Source organism: Mustela nigripes, chromosome 3, assembly GCF_022355385.1.
Source record: "Mustela nigripes isolate SB6536 chromosome 3, MUSNIG.SB6536, whole genome shotgun sequence".
Classification (NCBI taxonomy): domain Eukaryota; kingdom Metazoa; phylum Chordata; class Mammalia; order Carnivora; family Mustelidae; genus Mustela; species Mustela nigripes.
The window spans coordinates 89,554,946-89,570,776 of NC_081559.1; the positions used below are offsets into that span (position 1 = coordinate 89,554,946).

A 15,831-nucleotide genomic window follows, 5' to 3' on the forward strand; every position below is an offset into this window, starting at 1 on the left:
AAAAAAAAAAAAAAAAAAAAAAAAAAAAAAAAAAGAAAGAAAAAAGTTACACATTGCTATAACTGATCACTGTAAAGTTAACCTGTTTCAGCTTAAGTGCACTGAAGAAACATATATTTTTTAAAAAGAACTTTATGTTTTACAACCTCTAGATAAGAACTAAACTATAAATGTCTTTTTGCATGTTATACATTTCAGTGTCAAAGGTTAGATTAATTATTTCTATCATAAAAATCTCTTAAAATAAGTCATTTCTTAAAACGTACAAAATGATAGCCTCTCTTATTGTTAGCCAAACTAGTCATAGGCATCATTACCATTTGCTAGTTTGTTTTCTTTAACCCATTTCTAAAACAATGGTAATGTCTTTTTTTCTCTATTTTTGGTCAGTCAGGCCATCTAATTTGTTCATTAATTTGATCTAGAACAAATTTAGAATTTTGTGAACTGTCTTTCTGTATGCAATGGATAAGGCTAACCTATAGCTTTTCTTTTGTCTGCAAACTGTACAGCAGATCACTCTGTATACAGTAAACCCCCAGCAAATGCTTTGTGGTGGCACAGATGGTTAAAGTGATGATGGAAATGTTTTTCATGTTGTGAGTGATATGTTTAGGATTTCACATATTCCTACTGCAAAGAAATTAATTCTAACAACTTTACAGCTAATATTAAAATATTATAATTCTGAAAGATTTTTTTTAAACAACAGTAGTAAAATTTTCTACAGGATCTTGAATAAACTTGGTTTTAAGTCCAAGCACTTATTTCCATTGCAACTTTTATAACTCCACCTTTTAAAAATTCTAGGCTTGTTACATCCACACAGGATTGATGTCTTTGAAGATTATATATATGGAGCAGGACCTAAAAACGGTGTATTTCGAGTACAAAAGTTTGGCCATGGTTCAGTAGAATACCTAGCTTTAGATATTGATAAGACAAAAGGTGTTTTGATATCTCATCGCTATAAACAACTAGACTGTAAGTATATTTTTTATTGTTTTCGACAAAAGACAGTATCTTAAAATATTTAACTATTTCAGTATCTTAATCCTTTGAGCTAAGAAACTTTAATGTTGATATTATAAGACTTTTTAATCACCAAAGTCAAGATGTAAATCATACAAAATTTTATTTTGCATTTGATTGTGTTTCCTTGGCTATATAAAAAAAAATACCATTCTGTTTTTCAATAAAACCTCTGACTTTATACATTAACCATGCAGGTATTGAAATTCATCATTAGCCATTTTGACTCTTGTTACTGTTAATAAGGAACAATCATAGCATCAACATTCCATCTTTAAAAGCAACTGAGGAGGGGGTGCCTGGGTGGGTCAGTCATTAAGCATCTGCCTTTGGCTTGGATCATGATCCAAGCATCCTGGGATCCAGCCCCAAATCGAGCCCCACATGGAGTCCTACTTTGGGCTCCCTGCTCAGGGGGAAGCCTTCTTCTCCCTCTACTGCTTCCCCTGTTTGAATTCCCTCTCTGTCTCTCTCTGTCAAATAATAAAGAAACAAAATGTTTAAAACTTAATTAAATAGATAAATGAATAAACACAACTGAGGAGTGCTGTTTTCAAGGGTTATATTTTCTCTGTTTATTTTTTATTGTACTTTCATTCTAGAAAGGAATAAATCATTGATGCAGTTATCTTGAAAAACCGGTTTCAAACACAATTATCAAAAATATTGAAGAATAAAGTAAAAAATAGTGTGTCTGAAATTCTAATGATCTGTCTTTATGTATGAGTTTCAACTTCAAGAAACTTTAAGATTTATTGATAAATTTTTGCTGCAAATAAAAAGAAACTTAACCCCATTTGGTGTAATTATATGGCAAGGTAACAATTGATATTTGTCCAAATCAGTTTTGGAAACAGATTAAAACGAAAGATAGTCCCCTAAGAACTTCCTGAAATCCTATCCAAACTTTTGTTGCTCTTTACCAATGATCTGACATTTTTAGTTCCAGGGTTAGTATGAGGACATGGTATCATCCTCTAGTTGTCATTCATTCTTTCCCTTTTCCTGTTTCTTTCTTTCTTTCTTTCTTTCTTTCTTTCTTTCTTTCTTTCTCTCTTTTTTTAAAGATTTTATTTATTTGTTTGACAGAGAGAAAAGAGAACAAGAAGGGAGAGTGGGAGAGGGAGAAGTAGGCTTCCCGCTGAGCAGGGGGCCTGATGTGGGGCTCTATCCCAGGACCCCGAGATCATGACCTGAATTGAAGGCAGCTGCTTAACCAACTGAGCCACCCAGGTGCCCCTGATTCAGAGTCAAATATTACCACCTTCATAAAAACTACATAAGTAAATAAGGCTTTGCCCTGGATAGAATAGGTATTTGAGTAATGGTTTTAACTGAGTCAAAGCCATTCTCACAGTCATCATTTCACTAGTTAGGTGTCATTTCTGTTTCATTCTAATGACAGATTCTCTAAGGAGAGCCATGGAACAGTTATGACTGCAGAGGATGCTAATTGGAGAGAAATTTAGACAAAAATAAATGTGGCAGACATTTACATGTACACAAACTGCAACCTGATGGAAAGGAAACCATGTTATCTCTGGTTTTTAGAGGAAAAGAATCCTCTCCCTTGTTTGTGTTTTGAACAAATACAGATGAATTTTAATCCTTTGTAAATACAAGGAGGAAGTTGTTTCTGTCTGTTCAACAGTTCTGAAACTGCCTAAAATGAGGAGTAGGTCCCCCAAACCCTTCAGTTGGCTTTACCTTTTTTTTTTTTCTTAACATAAACCCAAAATCTACTTGGATATCTCAGACCATCTCTTTTAGCAAAAATAAGTCAGATGAAAGAATGACAAAATATATGTTTGAATAATTCCTTCTCTCTTGTGGGAAGTGTAAATCAGGGTAAATTACCTGTTAATGATGGGTAGTGGATAAGAATTTCTCTTACCTATAAAGGAGAATGGTAACACTGAAATAACATATACCCAGTGGCGATTGTTAGGATTTCAACATTGCTAATGTATCCTTTCGCCTTGTTGAATTTTATGTTTCTGAAAACTACGGTACTTACAGTCATGCATTTCTTTGTTTTCTTTGTTTTAATCAGTGCCCAATCCATGCTTGGATTTAGTATGTGAATTCTTGTGTTTGCTGAATCCCTTTGGAGCTACCTGTGTGTGCCCTGAAGGCAAATATTTGATTAATGGTACTTGCAATGATGACAGCCTACTAGGTAAATAAATGTCATTATTCTGTAAAGAATTAATTTGTATGATAAATTTTCACCCCTCTTGAAACTGAACAGAATTAGCTACTCAATCATCAATGTAGTAGCCTTGATATCATTGGTTTTTGAATGCCTGCATAAACTACTCTCCCTGGTGATGACTTCCTAACAATTCATTCTATAGTCACAGAGCTGCACTGAGCACTTACTATTCATTTAACACTAGATTAACTTTGAAGTCATACACCAAATCAAGATAATTTTATATAGCTCTTTATCAGTGAAGATAAGGGTATTTCTAAGGGCACCATTTCCTTATAAATTTAAACCCAATCTTAAAATTACTTATTCATTCATCAAGTTCATGATGAACAACTATCTTGCCCAAATGCTAATTTAGAAACTGAGGATAAGAAACTAAATTGTACTTTCTTCTGCATAAAATTTAATTCACAATACATACTACTACCAACATGAATAAATATTTTGAGGGCTTATGAGAAAAGCATAGCAGTAATTTAGAAACAAAGAACTAATTTAGAAACAAAACTGACAAGATTTCTTTATTCTTAGAGCTCATATTTTAGAAGTACATTAACATTGAAACAAATATTTAAAAAAGTAAAACAGTATTTCAGTTGCTTATTATAAGTATTAAGTAGCAAAAAAATCACAAAATAAAATAACAAACATTTAAGAAAATAGTATAAGGAGAAAGAGAAAAAGGAGACATTTCTCAATTAGCCAGGTAGACTGATGAGAAGTTCCCTCATAATCAAGACACTAACTCTAATGGAAAGACAAATTACTATTAAGTGAAAAGAAAATCCACACTTACTAAATTTTATGACACAGACAAAAACACCATGCTCTAAAATCCCTTGAGGATCACATTTTTTCCAATGCGGTACACTTAGGATCTCTTCATTGCAGGACTTCCTACCTGTAGTATTTTTCTCTGTTAGAATGAACACCTCACATGAAGACCATGTCTTTGCCCTCAGTCAGCATCTCCACTCCCATATCATTTTCTCATTGTTCTCTACTGGGAGTTACAGGTAATCTGAAGACTTTTACCTTCCAAGGCTCTAGGTGTCTAAAAGTACCATAGTTCCCTCATTTAATATATATTATTTAAGCATTGGATATGCAAGGCAGAAGAGGCTGCAAAGATGATACAATGAATGACGTAACCACCAATAGATATTCTTGTGCATAGTGATAAGAGAAGAGACAGAAGAGACATTCTGCTAACACCATTAGCCGAATTCGGGCGATCATCCAATTAGAGAATTGATTACAATTTTCTATAGAATATGACCCTAGGACAAGGTCTGCCAAGACAGAGGGGATTCAGATTAAGTGGGCATGAGGATCAGAACACGAGACAGAGGAACTGAAAAGGCACGAAAGTAAGGCATGTAAAGAAAATAGTCATTTATTTTAGTTAGTCTCTAACACGTCTGAAACAGTGTTGTGGGTGACAAGGTTAGAAATTTCTTAACAGAGAGCTAATTGTGAATCATGATTGGTATTTTGGATGAGTCCTTTAGTGCCAGTTCTTGAAAAGGGAGCTGTCACTGGTACTAGACTGCACCCTTTCTCTTTATTGATTATCTTTCCAGTGAGAGTGGCTGTGATCTCAGCTGTGATGATCAAATGGGAGAACTAAATGGACATTTTCAAATGTTATTAGGCACATTTTTCACTAGCTGCTCTGACATGGTCATGTAGGTGAGCGATGTGTGGCCGCATATTCTCCTTAGCCTCTCAGAAACAGGTTGTTTAAAATAGCAGTCTTTCCCTGTAGAAGATGTGCCACGCTTTTATTAGTTCCACACACACTCAAAGCCTGTGATCAGTGATCTCCACAGGTGCGCCCCCACCCTGCCCCTGTGTACTGTGTCCACTTACACTATTGGCAGGGTGGGAGAGACCCCTGAGACAGAGATGAAGATTCTGCACAGACCTTGTCTACTAATGCCACCAATGTGACTTTTCCATTGACTCAGATGTAGTGATGTTTTTATGGTCAAGTTGCCTATAGTTTTTGTTGTTTTTTTTCATTACAACTAGACATTAATATCCTTTTTTTCTTCTTTCTTAGTATAAATTATGTATCTAAAACCCAGATGTATTTATCCATTAATCCAGCAAATACACAGGAGGAAGTTGGCCTGGGGTGGATCTGAGGCAGAGCTTTGGTATAGGCCGAGATCTATCAATTAACTAATGTGTTTGGCCCTGTCATCCCTTAGTCTAATTTCTTTTGCATAAAATTAGATTAACAATGAATATTACTACTACTTGTAATAATAAATATTTTGAAGGCTTATGAATAAGGCATAATTTAAGTATATGTATTATTATATTTAATTTAATTTAGTTTATATTTAATTTAAATATATTTAATAATATATTATTATATAATTCCCTCAAATCCCCAAAGATAGTATGGTCATTGCCCCTGTTTTTATAGATAGAAAATTGAAGCATGGAGAGGCTCAGCTGATGGTCTTACATTGCTTAATAATGGTGGCCCCCCAAGGTGAACCTAGGCATTCTCCAGTCTTCACCAGCACATAGTCCACCTCAGTGCCTCTATAGCTCCCAAATCACCCATATCCAGAGTCACTGAAAAGACCAGAAATGACATATATAAAATGCCTAGCACATTGCTTTATAAAAAGTAGACACACAGCACTCTAAGATAAATCTATCATTAAGTAAGTAAGAAAATGAAATAGATTTTGGTGTATTAATTCATCAAATTTTATAGTTTTATGTTTGGAATGAGAAAGCATGTTTGTCTAAATGTACACTTACCCAAGATCTAAAACGTTTTTTGTTTTAAATTCAATTAGCCAACATATAGTACATCATTAGTTTTTGATATAATGTTCCATGATACATTAGTGGCATATAACACCTAGTACACATCACATCATGTGCCCTCCTTAAACTTTGTAAGAAATTTCAGTTTTACTATTTCAGATTTGATTGAAAGGCACGGTTACAGAATCCTCCTAAAAGTTCATTTTGTAATTTAAAATAAATCTTATGTTTAAATAATCAGAGTGTTAAAAAATATTCACATTGGCCTCTATGCATATGAGCCTTGGTAGCAGACAGTTTAGACCACCTTGGTGAGGAATATAAATAAATAGATTGCAGAATTATTGATTGGTGTAGATAAATGCCAATTAATTTTTTCCTGACATTAACATTTGATGTAGCCAAGTTTTTCTGCCCTTTGTAATTACTTGCCTTTCTCTAGCTGCTATTGTTAAATGATGAGACACTGAATATTTTTAATCTTCATGGAAGAAATTTGAAATTCAAATGTTACTCATTCTTGGAGAAGTATTCACCTGCTTTTTCCTATAGTTGATTATAATTGCTGGAGCTTGGCTACTGGGGGTGATTTAGTTATTGACAAATGCAGCCTTCTTTTTCATTATAGAACTATTACAGTTAGGTTTTGAAGCTCCACTTCTATTTCATCAAGCAGGGTTCTATTTTAAAATTTCTAGAGCCTAATGAGGCACATTATAGAAATGCACATGTCCTAACATGTAGAGATTTTGAATATCCATGTAGTTTACAGAGAACATTTCCAGATGAAAATTGACTCCCCTACAATAATCTTAACTATGATCATAATGCCTTAAATATTTATCTTCTCTGTTTACATTCACAACTCCAGTCAGGGATATCTATGCTGAACGAATTAGAAATGTTTGGTTGAATTTTAAACCAAGGAAGTATGTATTTCCATTCTAGATCTTTCTTGATAATTCAACCTCTGTATTCAACTCTTTGCTTTACAAAGAGGCAAGTCTCGGAATTTCTGGTACTGCTCATAAATAGTCTCTATTTATCATAGTGGATGTGATATTTGAGTCATTTTTTTTTATTTGAAGGCACTGAGGCTCTTTAAAGTGCTCTTGTGATTCTTGCAGTGATATATATTAACACTTCTGCTATGTGTGGGCCAATGGATCTTGAACAAAGAATACAGGCTGTTTTGATTTTACCTTACTTTATAAAAGAGGTGTGGCTTTAGTAGAAGGCATATTCCAGAACAGAATGCTTCTCACAGTACTCTCAATCATTTGTGTTCAATTGGGCATCACGTCCTCCCCTAAGTAAAGCAGTATTTCTAATGGAGTAAGACCGTGTAAACAGTAACCTGAAAAAATTATTCCAAACTAATTCTTATCATAAATAAGACTCATCATATTTTTAAAAATAATTTTGTAACCCCAAGAAATGACCATCTTTTTCTTATCCTCAGCCATAATATATTAAGCAAACAGATGGTATCTAGTCATTTTCCATATGGAAATTTTACATATGGAAAATTTCTGACACTGTTTTATCAATATCTTATACCAAACCTATGTGACTTTTAGTTTTGAGTTGTTTACACATAGTTACTAAGGATGTATATCAATGTATTTTCATTGAAATATTTTTCTATACTATAAATTATGTGTGTTATATCTGTATTTATATATATAGATATATATCTAGTATATTACCATATTCATTAAATATTCCATATCTAATAAGTATACTATATATATACTTTATATGCATATATCCTTCACACTATAAATTTATCTTATGTATTTCAGTTTGGTTTAATATCAAACAGTCCTAAAACTAGGCCATATTTGCTTATATCATAAAAAAAACGTATTGATTAGAAAACATTTCATTTTTAGTAAGTTTCAGTTGGTTTTGTTATGTAATGTCTTAATAAATACAAGAAATGGTTAACAACTCTTTAAGCCTAAAGAAGAATAAAAATTAAGTCAGTATTTGTATTCACCATTTAACAGCGGTTAAAATCTATTTCTCTATTTTCAAATAGTATTTATAGTAGTTTTCTTCTTCTACTTTTATATTAGAGGTACTTATGTGGGGAATTTTATAAAAAATTTGAATATTTGATTTTTATATAGTGAGTTGTTCTTATTCTATCATCTAATGAAAAGCATGCTAATTTGTACATTCCTTCTTATAACCAGATGATTCATGCAAATTAACTTGTGAAAATGGAGGAAGATGCATTTTAAATGAGAAGGGTGACTTGAGGTGTCACTGTTGGCCTAGTTACTCAGGAGACAGATGTGAAGTCAATCACTGTAGCAACTACTGCCAAAATGGAGGAACCTGTATACCCTCAGTTCTGGGTAAATATTTGAATTTCATTGTGCATCCAAATAATTTGCCTTTTTCCTTACATGTGAAAATATAAAGAGGATACTTAGAGTTAGAAATTTAATTCCCGGTGTCTTTATAAAAATAGATTAACACAAATTACATTTAATTATTAATTCAACATAATAGTATTTGTTCTAAATTCGGTATATTGAAGTTCAAGTCACAAAATGTCACAGTAATAATGCTCATTATCGTGAGATGACTGTGCACCATGTAACAGGGGTCAGGGCTTACAGGTATTCTGATACTGGCTTAGAATGATTAAGTAAAGGGGTGTCTGGGTGACTCAGTGGGTTAAGCCTCTGCCCTCAGCTCAGGTCATGGTCGCAGGGTCCTGGGATTGAGACCTGCACTGGGCTTTCTGCTCAGCAGAGAGCCTGCTTCCTCTTCTCTCTTTGCCTGCCTCTCTGCCTACTTGTGATCTCTGTCTGTCAAGTAAATAAATAAAACCTTTAAAAAAAAAGAAGAATGATTAAGTAAAATCATTTCTATAAGCTTTATATGTTTGATTCCAAAATCTTTCTCTTTTTTATTTTTTAAATTTTATTTTACATTTCAGGGTAAAGTGTTTTAAAAAATGTTTATCTAAGTTTCAGTTAACATTCAGGTGTACAATATAGTGATTCAGCACCTCCATATAACACCCATCATTAACCGATTAACCATTAACCAATCCTTCACTACCTACCTCCCAGCTGGTGACTCTCCGTTTGTTCTCCATAGTTAAGAGTCTGTTTCTTGGCTTGCCTCTCTCTTTCTCCTTTTTCCCCTTTTTCTCATTTGTTTTATTAAATTCCACATATAGAATCATATGGTATATGTTTTGACTGACTTATTTTACTTAGCAAAATATTCTCTGGCTCTATCCAAGCTGTAGCAAATGACAAGATTTTGTTCTTTTTTATAGTTTAGTTATATTACATTGTATGTATATACCACTATTTCTTTGATCTAGGCTATTTCCGCAATTTGGTTCTTTTTTTTTTTTTAAGATTTTATTTATTATTTGACAGACAGAGATCACAAGTAGGCAGAGATGCAGGCAGAGAGAGGGAGGAAGCAGGCTCCCCGCTGAGCAGAGAGCCATTTGTGGGGCTTGATCCCAGGACCCTGAGATCATGACCTGAGCTGAGGGCAGAGGCTTAACCCACTGAGCCACCCAGGCGCCCCCATAATTTGGTTCTTAATAGATAATGCTGCTATAACATTGGGGTGCATCTGTCCCTTTAAATTAGTATTTTGTATTTTTTTGGGTAAATACCTCATAGTCCAACTGCTGGATCATAGGGTAGTTCTATTTTTAACTTTCTGAGGAATCTCCATACTGTTTCCTAGAGTGGCTGCACCAGTTTGCACTCCCAACAGTGCAGGAGGGTTCCCTTTTCTCTACATCCTCTACAACACCTGCTGTTTCTTATGTTGTTGATTTTAGCCATTCTGACAGGTGTGAGGTGATATTGTAGTTTTGATTTGCATTTTTCTATTAATCAGTGATGCTGAGCATATTCTTACGTGTATGTTGGCCATCTGTATCTCTTATTTGGAAACGTGTCTATCTACGTCTTCACATTTTTAAGTTGAATTATTTTTTGGATGTTGAGTTTTATAAGTTCTTTATATAGTTTGGATACTAACTCTCAGATATGTCATTTGCAAATATCTTCTCCCATTCCGTAGGTTTATTTTTAGTTTTGTCAATTGTTTTCTTCACTGTGCAGAGCTTTTAATTTTGATAAACTCCCAACAGTTTATTTTTGCCTTTGTTTCCCCTGTCTCAGGAGACCTATCTAGAAAGAAGTTGCTTTGGTCAATGTCAAATAGGTTACTGTGTATGTTCCCCTCTAGGATTTTTATAGATTCCTCCCTCATATTTAGGTCTTTAATCCATTTTGAATTTATTTTTGTGTATGGTATAAGAAAGTGCTCCAGTTTCATTCCTTTGTATGTTCCTTTTTAACTGAACAGTTAGCCTAATGCTAAACCTCATTTTCTATTGAAAATTAAATTAAATTAGGTTAAATTTAAAATTTAAGTTAAATATAAATACACTCCATCAGTACGTCTGATAGCATCATAATTCATATCTAAAATCATAACTGCTTTATTGGCATTGTAATATAGTGTACAATATGCTTTGAAAATATCAGGATAGTATTGTGTTAAGGTACTTGTTATATGTATATATGTAACATACATATATGTATACATATATGTATATGTATACTTGAAATTCTTATTAATTTATGCAATAGCTCTGTTTGCAAAAAGTGTTTGCTACAGTACATAAGTGAACATTAAAATATAGTTTTCTACTTAGTGCTATTATATTTAAAATGTGTTCCCATGGGAAAAATTAACCCCAGTGCATAATAAAAATATAATTTGTAAATTCCAAAACTCAGTGCAAAGGACACTGAGCAACTATTAAAATGAAATTTATGCAGATTTAATTCTACTACAATAAATGCAAATTTAGTCAAGTGGAAAATTAATCCATATGATCTTCACATCCCTTACACTGTTAATTTCTGTCTTACTGGGAGTTTTCACTGCTTCTATTGCTTATGCTATTCTTTGAAGTGTTTAGCATAATGCTAACTGAAAGAACCACATGAGGAAGTATTTTCAATGGAGTTTAGAGGAACCAGACTGTTTCTGATTTGCATTCTAGTAGTAAAAGCATTACTCTTTCTTTAAATATGATAATTTTATGTCTATAGATATTTTTGACTTATGATTAATTGATAAATTAAGGTTTTCTAGATACTTAATAGAATTCTGAAAACCTATGCAGCACCTTGACTGAAATAAAAAGGCACTAGGTCTTACTACATATTTTCATTCTAAGAGAAGCTACTCCTTACAGTAGAGTGTATTCTATTGCTGTGGGCGAAATTGCAGTACTGGGACCATGCAAGTGAAAACTGAATGGATATGTGGTAAAAGGATACAACCTGTAATTGTATTTTAGCAACACAGATACCATTTCCTTTAGGAGAGAAGTTTTCCTTGCACAAATGAGTTGTTTAAAGATTTTATTATTTGATTGTTGATTTTCACATTAAAATAATAAAATTCTGGAGATTATAACCAGATAATTTTCTTTTATTTACCTTCAGAAATATTTAAATGGAAAAAGTTTGGTACTCCAAACCATGAATATCTATTCAATCTGCAATGGATCCACAAGGACAAATCTCTATGAAACACTGAATTTGCTGTTCTGTTAATGGATCCTGAACTATAGGTGGATACAGCACAACTTCTAATGTTTTGTTCAAATCATTTACCCAGATCTTGCTGTATCCTTAAAATCTATAATATATCAATTTTATCTTTGCACCCAGATAATTAGATCTTGATTTACATAGATAACATGTTCAGAAAAAATATATATATTTCAAATCAGTAATAGAAATGAGTCCTTATATGAATTTAACTTGCTATGTGGCCATGTAGTTTATTGTCATAGAGCATCTAATTATTAATAATAATATCCTATCCAATTAAATCATACACAAAGCATTTTTTATGTTTAAAAATATGGTTTTATAAAAACATTATTTGGTATTATAGACTGTAGAACCTCATTATCTCCAAACAAATGTTAATTTGTGTAACAAATCCCCATGGGCAATTCATGGATTTATTCATTGTTGGTTTACTTATGGTTAAGCCTTTTGGCAAATTCCTATGTGGACAGTATATGACTAGGGTCTGGGGCAGCCTTAATTAAAATTTATAAGTTATGACAGTTGTATAGAACTGTAATAACTGAACAAAGGAAATTTCACCAGTTAATTAAAAGCACACATCTGAGAGGCATAATTAAAAAATTGAGTGTTTCTTCATTCCTTAAGTTTTTTCTTTATAATAGAGAAAGCTAGAAATAAAATATATGAACTATATTCATATAGGAAAGTACTGCAAAATGAAGTTTGACATTGATTATATCGACAGGTGTACATGTACTTCATATCTATGACCTGCTCATAGGAGGATATTAAGATAAAGTTTGCTTGGGCAAAATAATGGAAATGAGGGTAAAGCACTGAATTACTCTATCATTCTATTATAGAAAATTGAGAATAATTGAAGAGTTTTTCTCATCATGATTATGATGAGGATATTTATGTGATTAACTATATATATTTACAATTAATCTTAACTTTTATAAATATTTATTCTCCAAAGTACATTGATACTGTTTGGTCTTTTCCTTACACTTAGAGTTCTGTTATTTAGACTTTTCATGTTCATATCAAAATGAAACAAGGTTTTCTTTTTCTTTTTTTTTTTTTTAAGATTTTATTTATTTATTTGACAGAGAGAGACACAACAAGAGAGGGAACACAAGCACGGGGAGTGGGAGAGGGAGAAGCAGGCTTCCTACAGAGCAGGGAACATGATGCGGGGCTCTATCCCAGGACCCTGGGATCATGACCTGAGCCAAAGGCAGATGCTTAATGACAGCCACGAGCTACCCAGGCACCCCGAAATAAGATTTTCTACACAGCTGATTTAGAGTAATAGAGCGAGAGAGTTTATAAATTTGGGACAATATACCCAAATACTGCCATGCATAAAGTTTGGAATTGTGCAGAAGGGAAGGCCACTCTGAATTTAGGGAGTTTGAAAGTACACAGAAGGACTGCCTAGGAAAAGGAGTGATGGTGCAATTTTTTATAGTAGATAATACATTTGTATTGGATGTCTTAAATGAATATAGAAAGTAGAGCACAGAAGCTCTCACTGTAACCCTCTCTATTACCATAACTTTGACAGTGAAAGGTTTTGTCCCCAGAACTAAAATAAGAGGAAAGTGCCCGCCAATGAGGGTTGCGGGAGTGGGGGGGGGGATTCTTCTCACTACTTCTCATTGCAACAGAAAGGGCCTTTATTTTTTATTTTTTCTAAATATTTAACTAATTTATTTATTTGAGAGAGAGTGAGAACAGAAAAGGCAGTTCAGGGTGCAGCAAGGAGAGGGAGAAGCAGGCTTCTTGCTGAGCAGGGAGCCCTACGAGAGACCAGATCCCAGGACCCTGGCAACGTGATTTGAGCCAAAGATAGAAGCTTAAAGACAGCCACTCAGGCACTCTAGGAAGGGCCTTAAAATAATAAGTAGACGGTGAGTCTTTTCTTTCTTATTAATTCAGGCTCTTTCTGCCCACGACACTGTCCCAAATATGAAGGTGACATATATGGCTGCCATTAAATAAGATCAAATATAGCTGCCCTAAAAATGTTTGCTCAAAGACAAGTTAAGCTGGGAACTTTTGGATACCCTCAAAACATCATGGGACTAATGACAAAATGTAAATACTAATGTCCCTCAGGTCACATCTGTACCAAGGACATGAAGTACACAATCACCTAATTAACAGCTTGATAAAGGGTGAACATGCATTTAAACTGCCCATCTTTGTTTTTCTTTCACTTTTTATTTAAATTAGAACTTTTTAAATTGAAATTAATCTTGATGTCCTAGCTTCCTTAACATAAATATTGTTTATATTTAGGGAGTGCTAAGAGTTGGGTATTTGGTCCTACTTGCTTTTTAAGGATCTAAGAGAATATTATATTGAAAATATAAAATTGAAAACATAAAATAGGGTATATAATTTTAACAAATAAGTGACATAAAAATACATGGCCATCACAAATCAAGTAGGCGGGAAAAACAGCAAAATGAGTAAATGGCAAAAGATGAATCTCACACACATATGCACACAAACATACAAAAAGAGGAGAAAAGAGGAAAAAGAGGAAGGAGAAGTTTGGCGAGGAGGAAGTACAAGAGAAGGCGAGTCACACACAGATGAAACCAGCATCTTTAAATCACTATCAGAAGAAAATGTTCACGTGCATATCATGAAGCAAGCAATTTTGAAATACTCAGCAAGAGTTTAAAAGGTTTTGTGTCCTTAAAATAATGAAATTTTTAGAAACATATTCTAAGGATTACATAATGATAAAAGCCAAAATATTTAGAAGTAAAGTTGTTCAACATAGTGTTATTTAGAATATAAAATTGGAGATAATTAATATGTAGGATAAAGCATAGTTATAGCTTAGCAGTTATAGCATAGCAGTTCAGGGCTAAATAGTTAATATGTAGGATAAAGCATACCTAAAAGATCAATGTTATATGACAAATAAAGCCAGATTTGTAGAATATATGATAATATAGTAAAATATTCACATTGTATCTATCTTATTTTTACTGAAGTATAGTTGATACACAATGTTGCATTAGGTTCAGGTGTACAATTAAGTGATTTGACAACTCTAATTTATGCTATGCTCATCACAAGTGTAGCTGCCATCTGTCACCATGCGATGCTAGTCCAGTATCATTGACGATATTTCCTACGCTGGTACTTTTCACCCCGTGGTTTATTCCTTCCACAACTGGTAACCTGTATGTCCCTCTTCCCTTCATCTATTTTGTCCATCCCCACTGCCTCTCCTGTGGCAGGCAGCCACCAGTTTGCTATGTATTTGTGGGTCCATTATTTATTGTGTGTTTTGTTTTTCAAATTCCATATATAAACAGAGGCATATGGAATTTGTTTTTTGTTTTTTTGTAAGAGATTTTATTTTATTTACTTGACAGAGAGAGAGGCATGAGCCAGGGGGAGGGGCAAGCAGAGGGAGAAACATCTCCCCACTGAGCAGGGAGGCTGACATAGGGCTCCATCCCAGGATTCTGGGATCATGACCTGAACTGAAGGCAAATGCTTAACTGACTGAGCCACCCTGGCAAAATAAAGCGGCCTGATTTACTTCACTTAGCATAATACCCTCTAAGTCCATCTATAGTCTAGGTCCATCTGTGTCATCAAAACTACAAAATCTCCTTCTTTCTTATGACTGAGTAATATTCCATTGCACATATATATCACACCTTTTTTATTCATTTATCTATCAATGGATACTTAGATTACTTCCATATCTTGGCTCTTGTAAATAATGCTGCATCACTAATCACCAGGGAAGTGCAAATCAAAACCACCATGAGATATGACCTTACACCAGTCAGAATGGTTAGTATCAAAAAGACAAGAAATAACAAATGTCAACAAGGATGTGGAGGAAAGGGAACCTTCATGAGCTGTTGGTGGGAAGGTAAATCGGTACAATCACTGTGGAAAATGGAATTTTGAGGCTCCTTAAAAATTAAAAATAGAAACATCACAAGATCCAAGTAATTCACATTGTACATTTAAAGTTTTAAGGGACAAGAAATAAAACTGTTTATACAATATGAGCCCAATATGGGAAAAAATGCATACATAAATTGTCTGTGTGAGGAAATAGATCTTTCCTTGTATGTCTGTATTTTCCAAGTTCCACAATTAACATGCATTGCTGTGAGAATTAAACATTAA

General features: G+C 33.6%; 1 protein-coding gene across 1 annotated transcript in view; it reads left to right on the top strand.

The window, feature by feature from the left end:
- LRP1B (LDL receptor related protein 1B) overlaps window positions 1-15,831 on the top strand; it is a 2,002,169-nt gene that overhangs the window by 1,915,614 nt on the left and 70,724 nt on the right. The window contains exons 82-84 of the mRNA XM_059394361.1: window positions 811-984; window positions 3,086-3,211; window positions 8,242-8,406. Coding sequence (XP_059250344.1) covers window positions 811-984; window positions 3,086-3,211; window positions 8,242-8,406 — 465 coding nt within the window. The remainder of the gene's footprint in view (window positions 1-810; window positions 985-3,085; window positions 3,212-8,241; window positions 8,407-15,831) is intronic.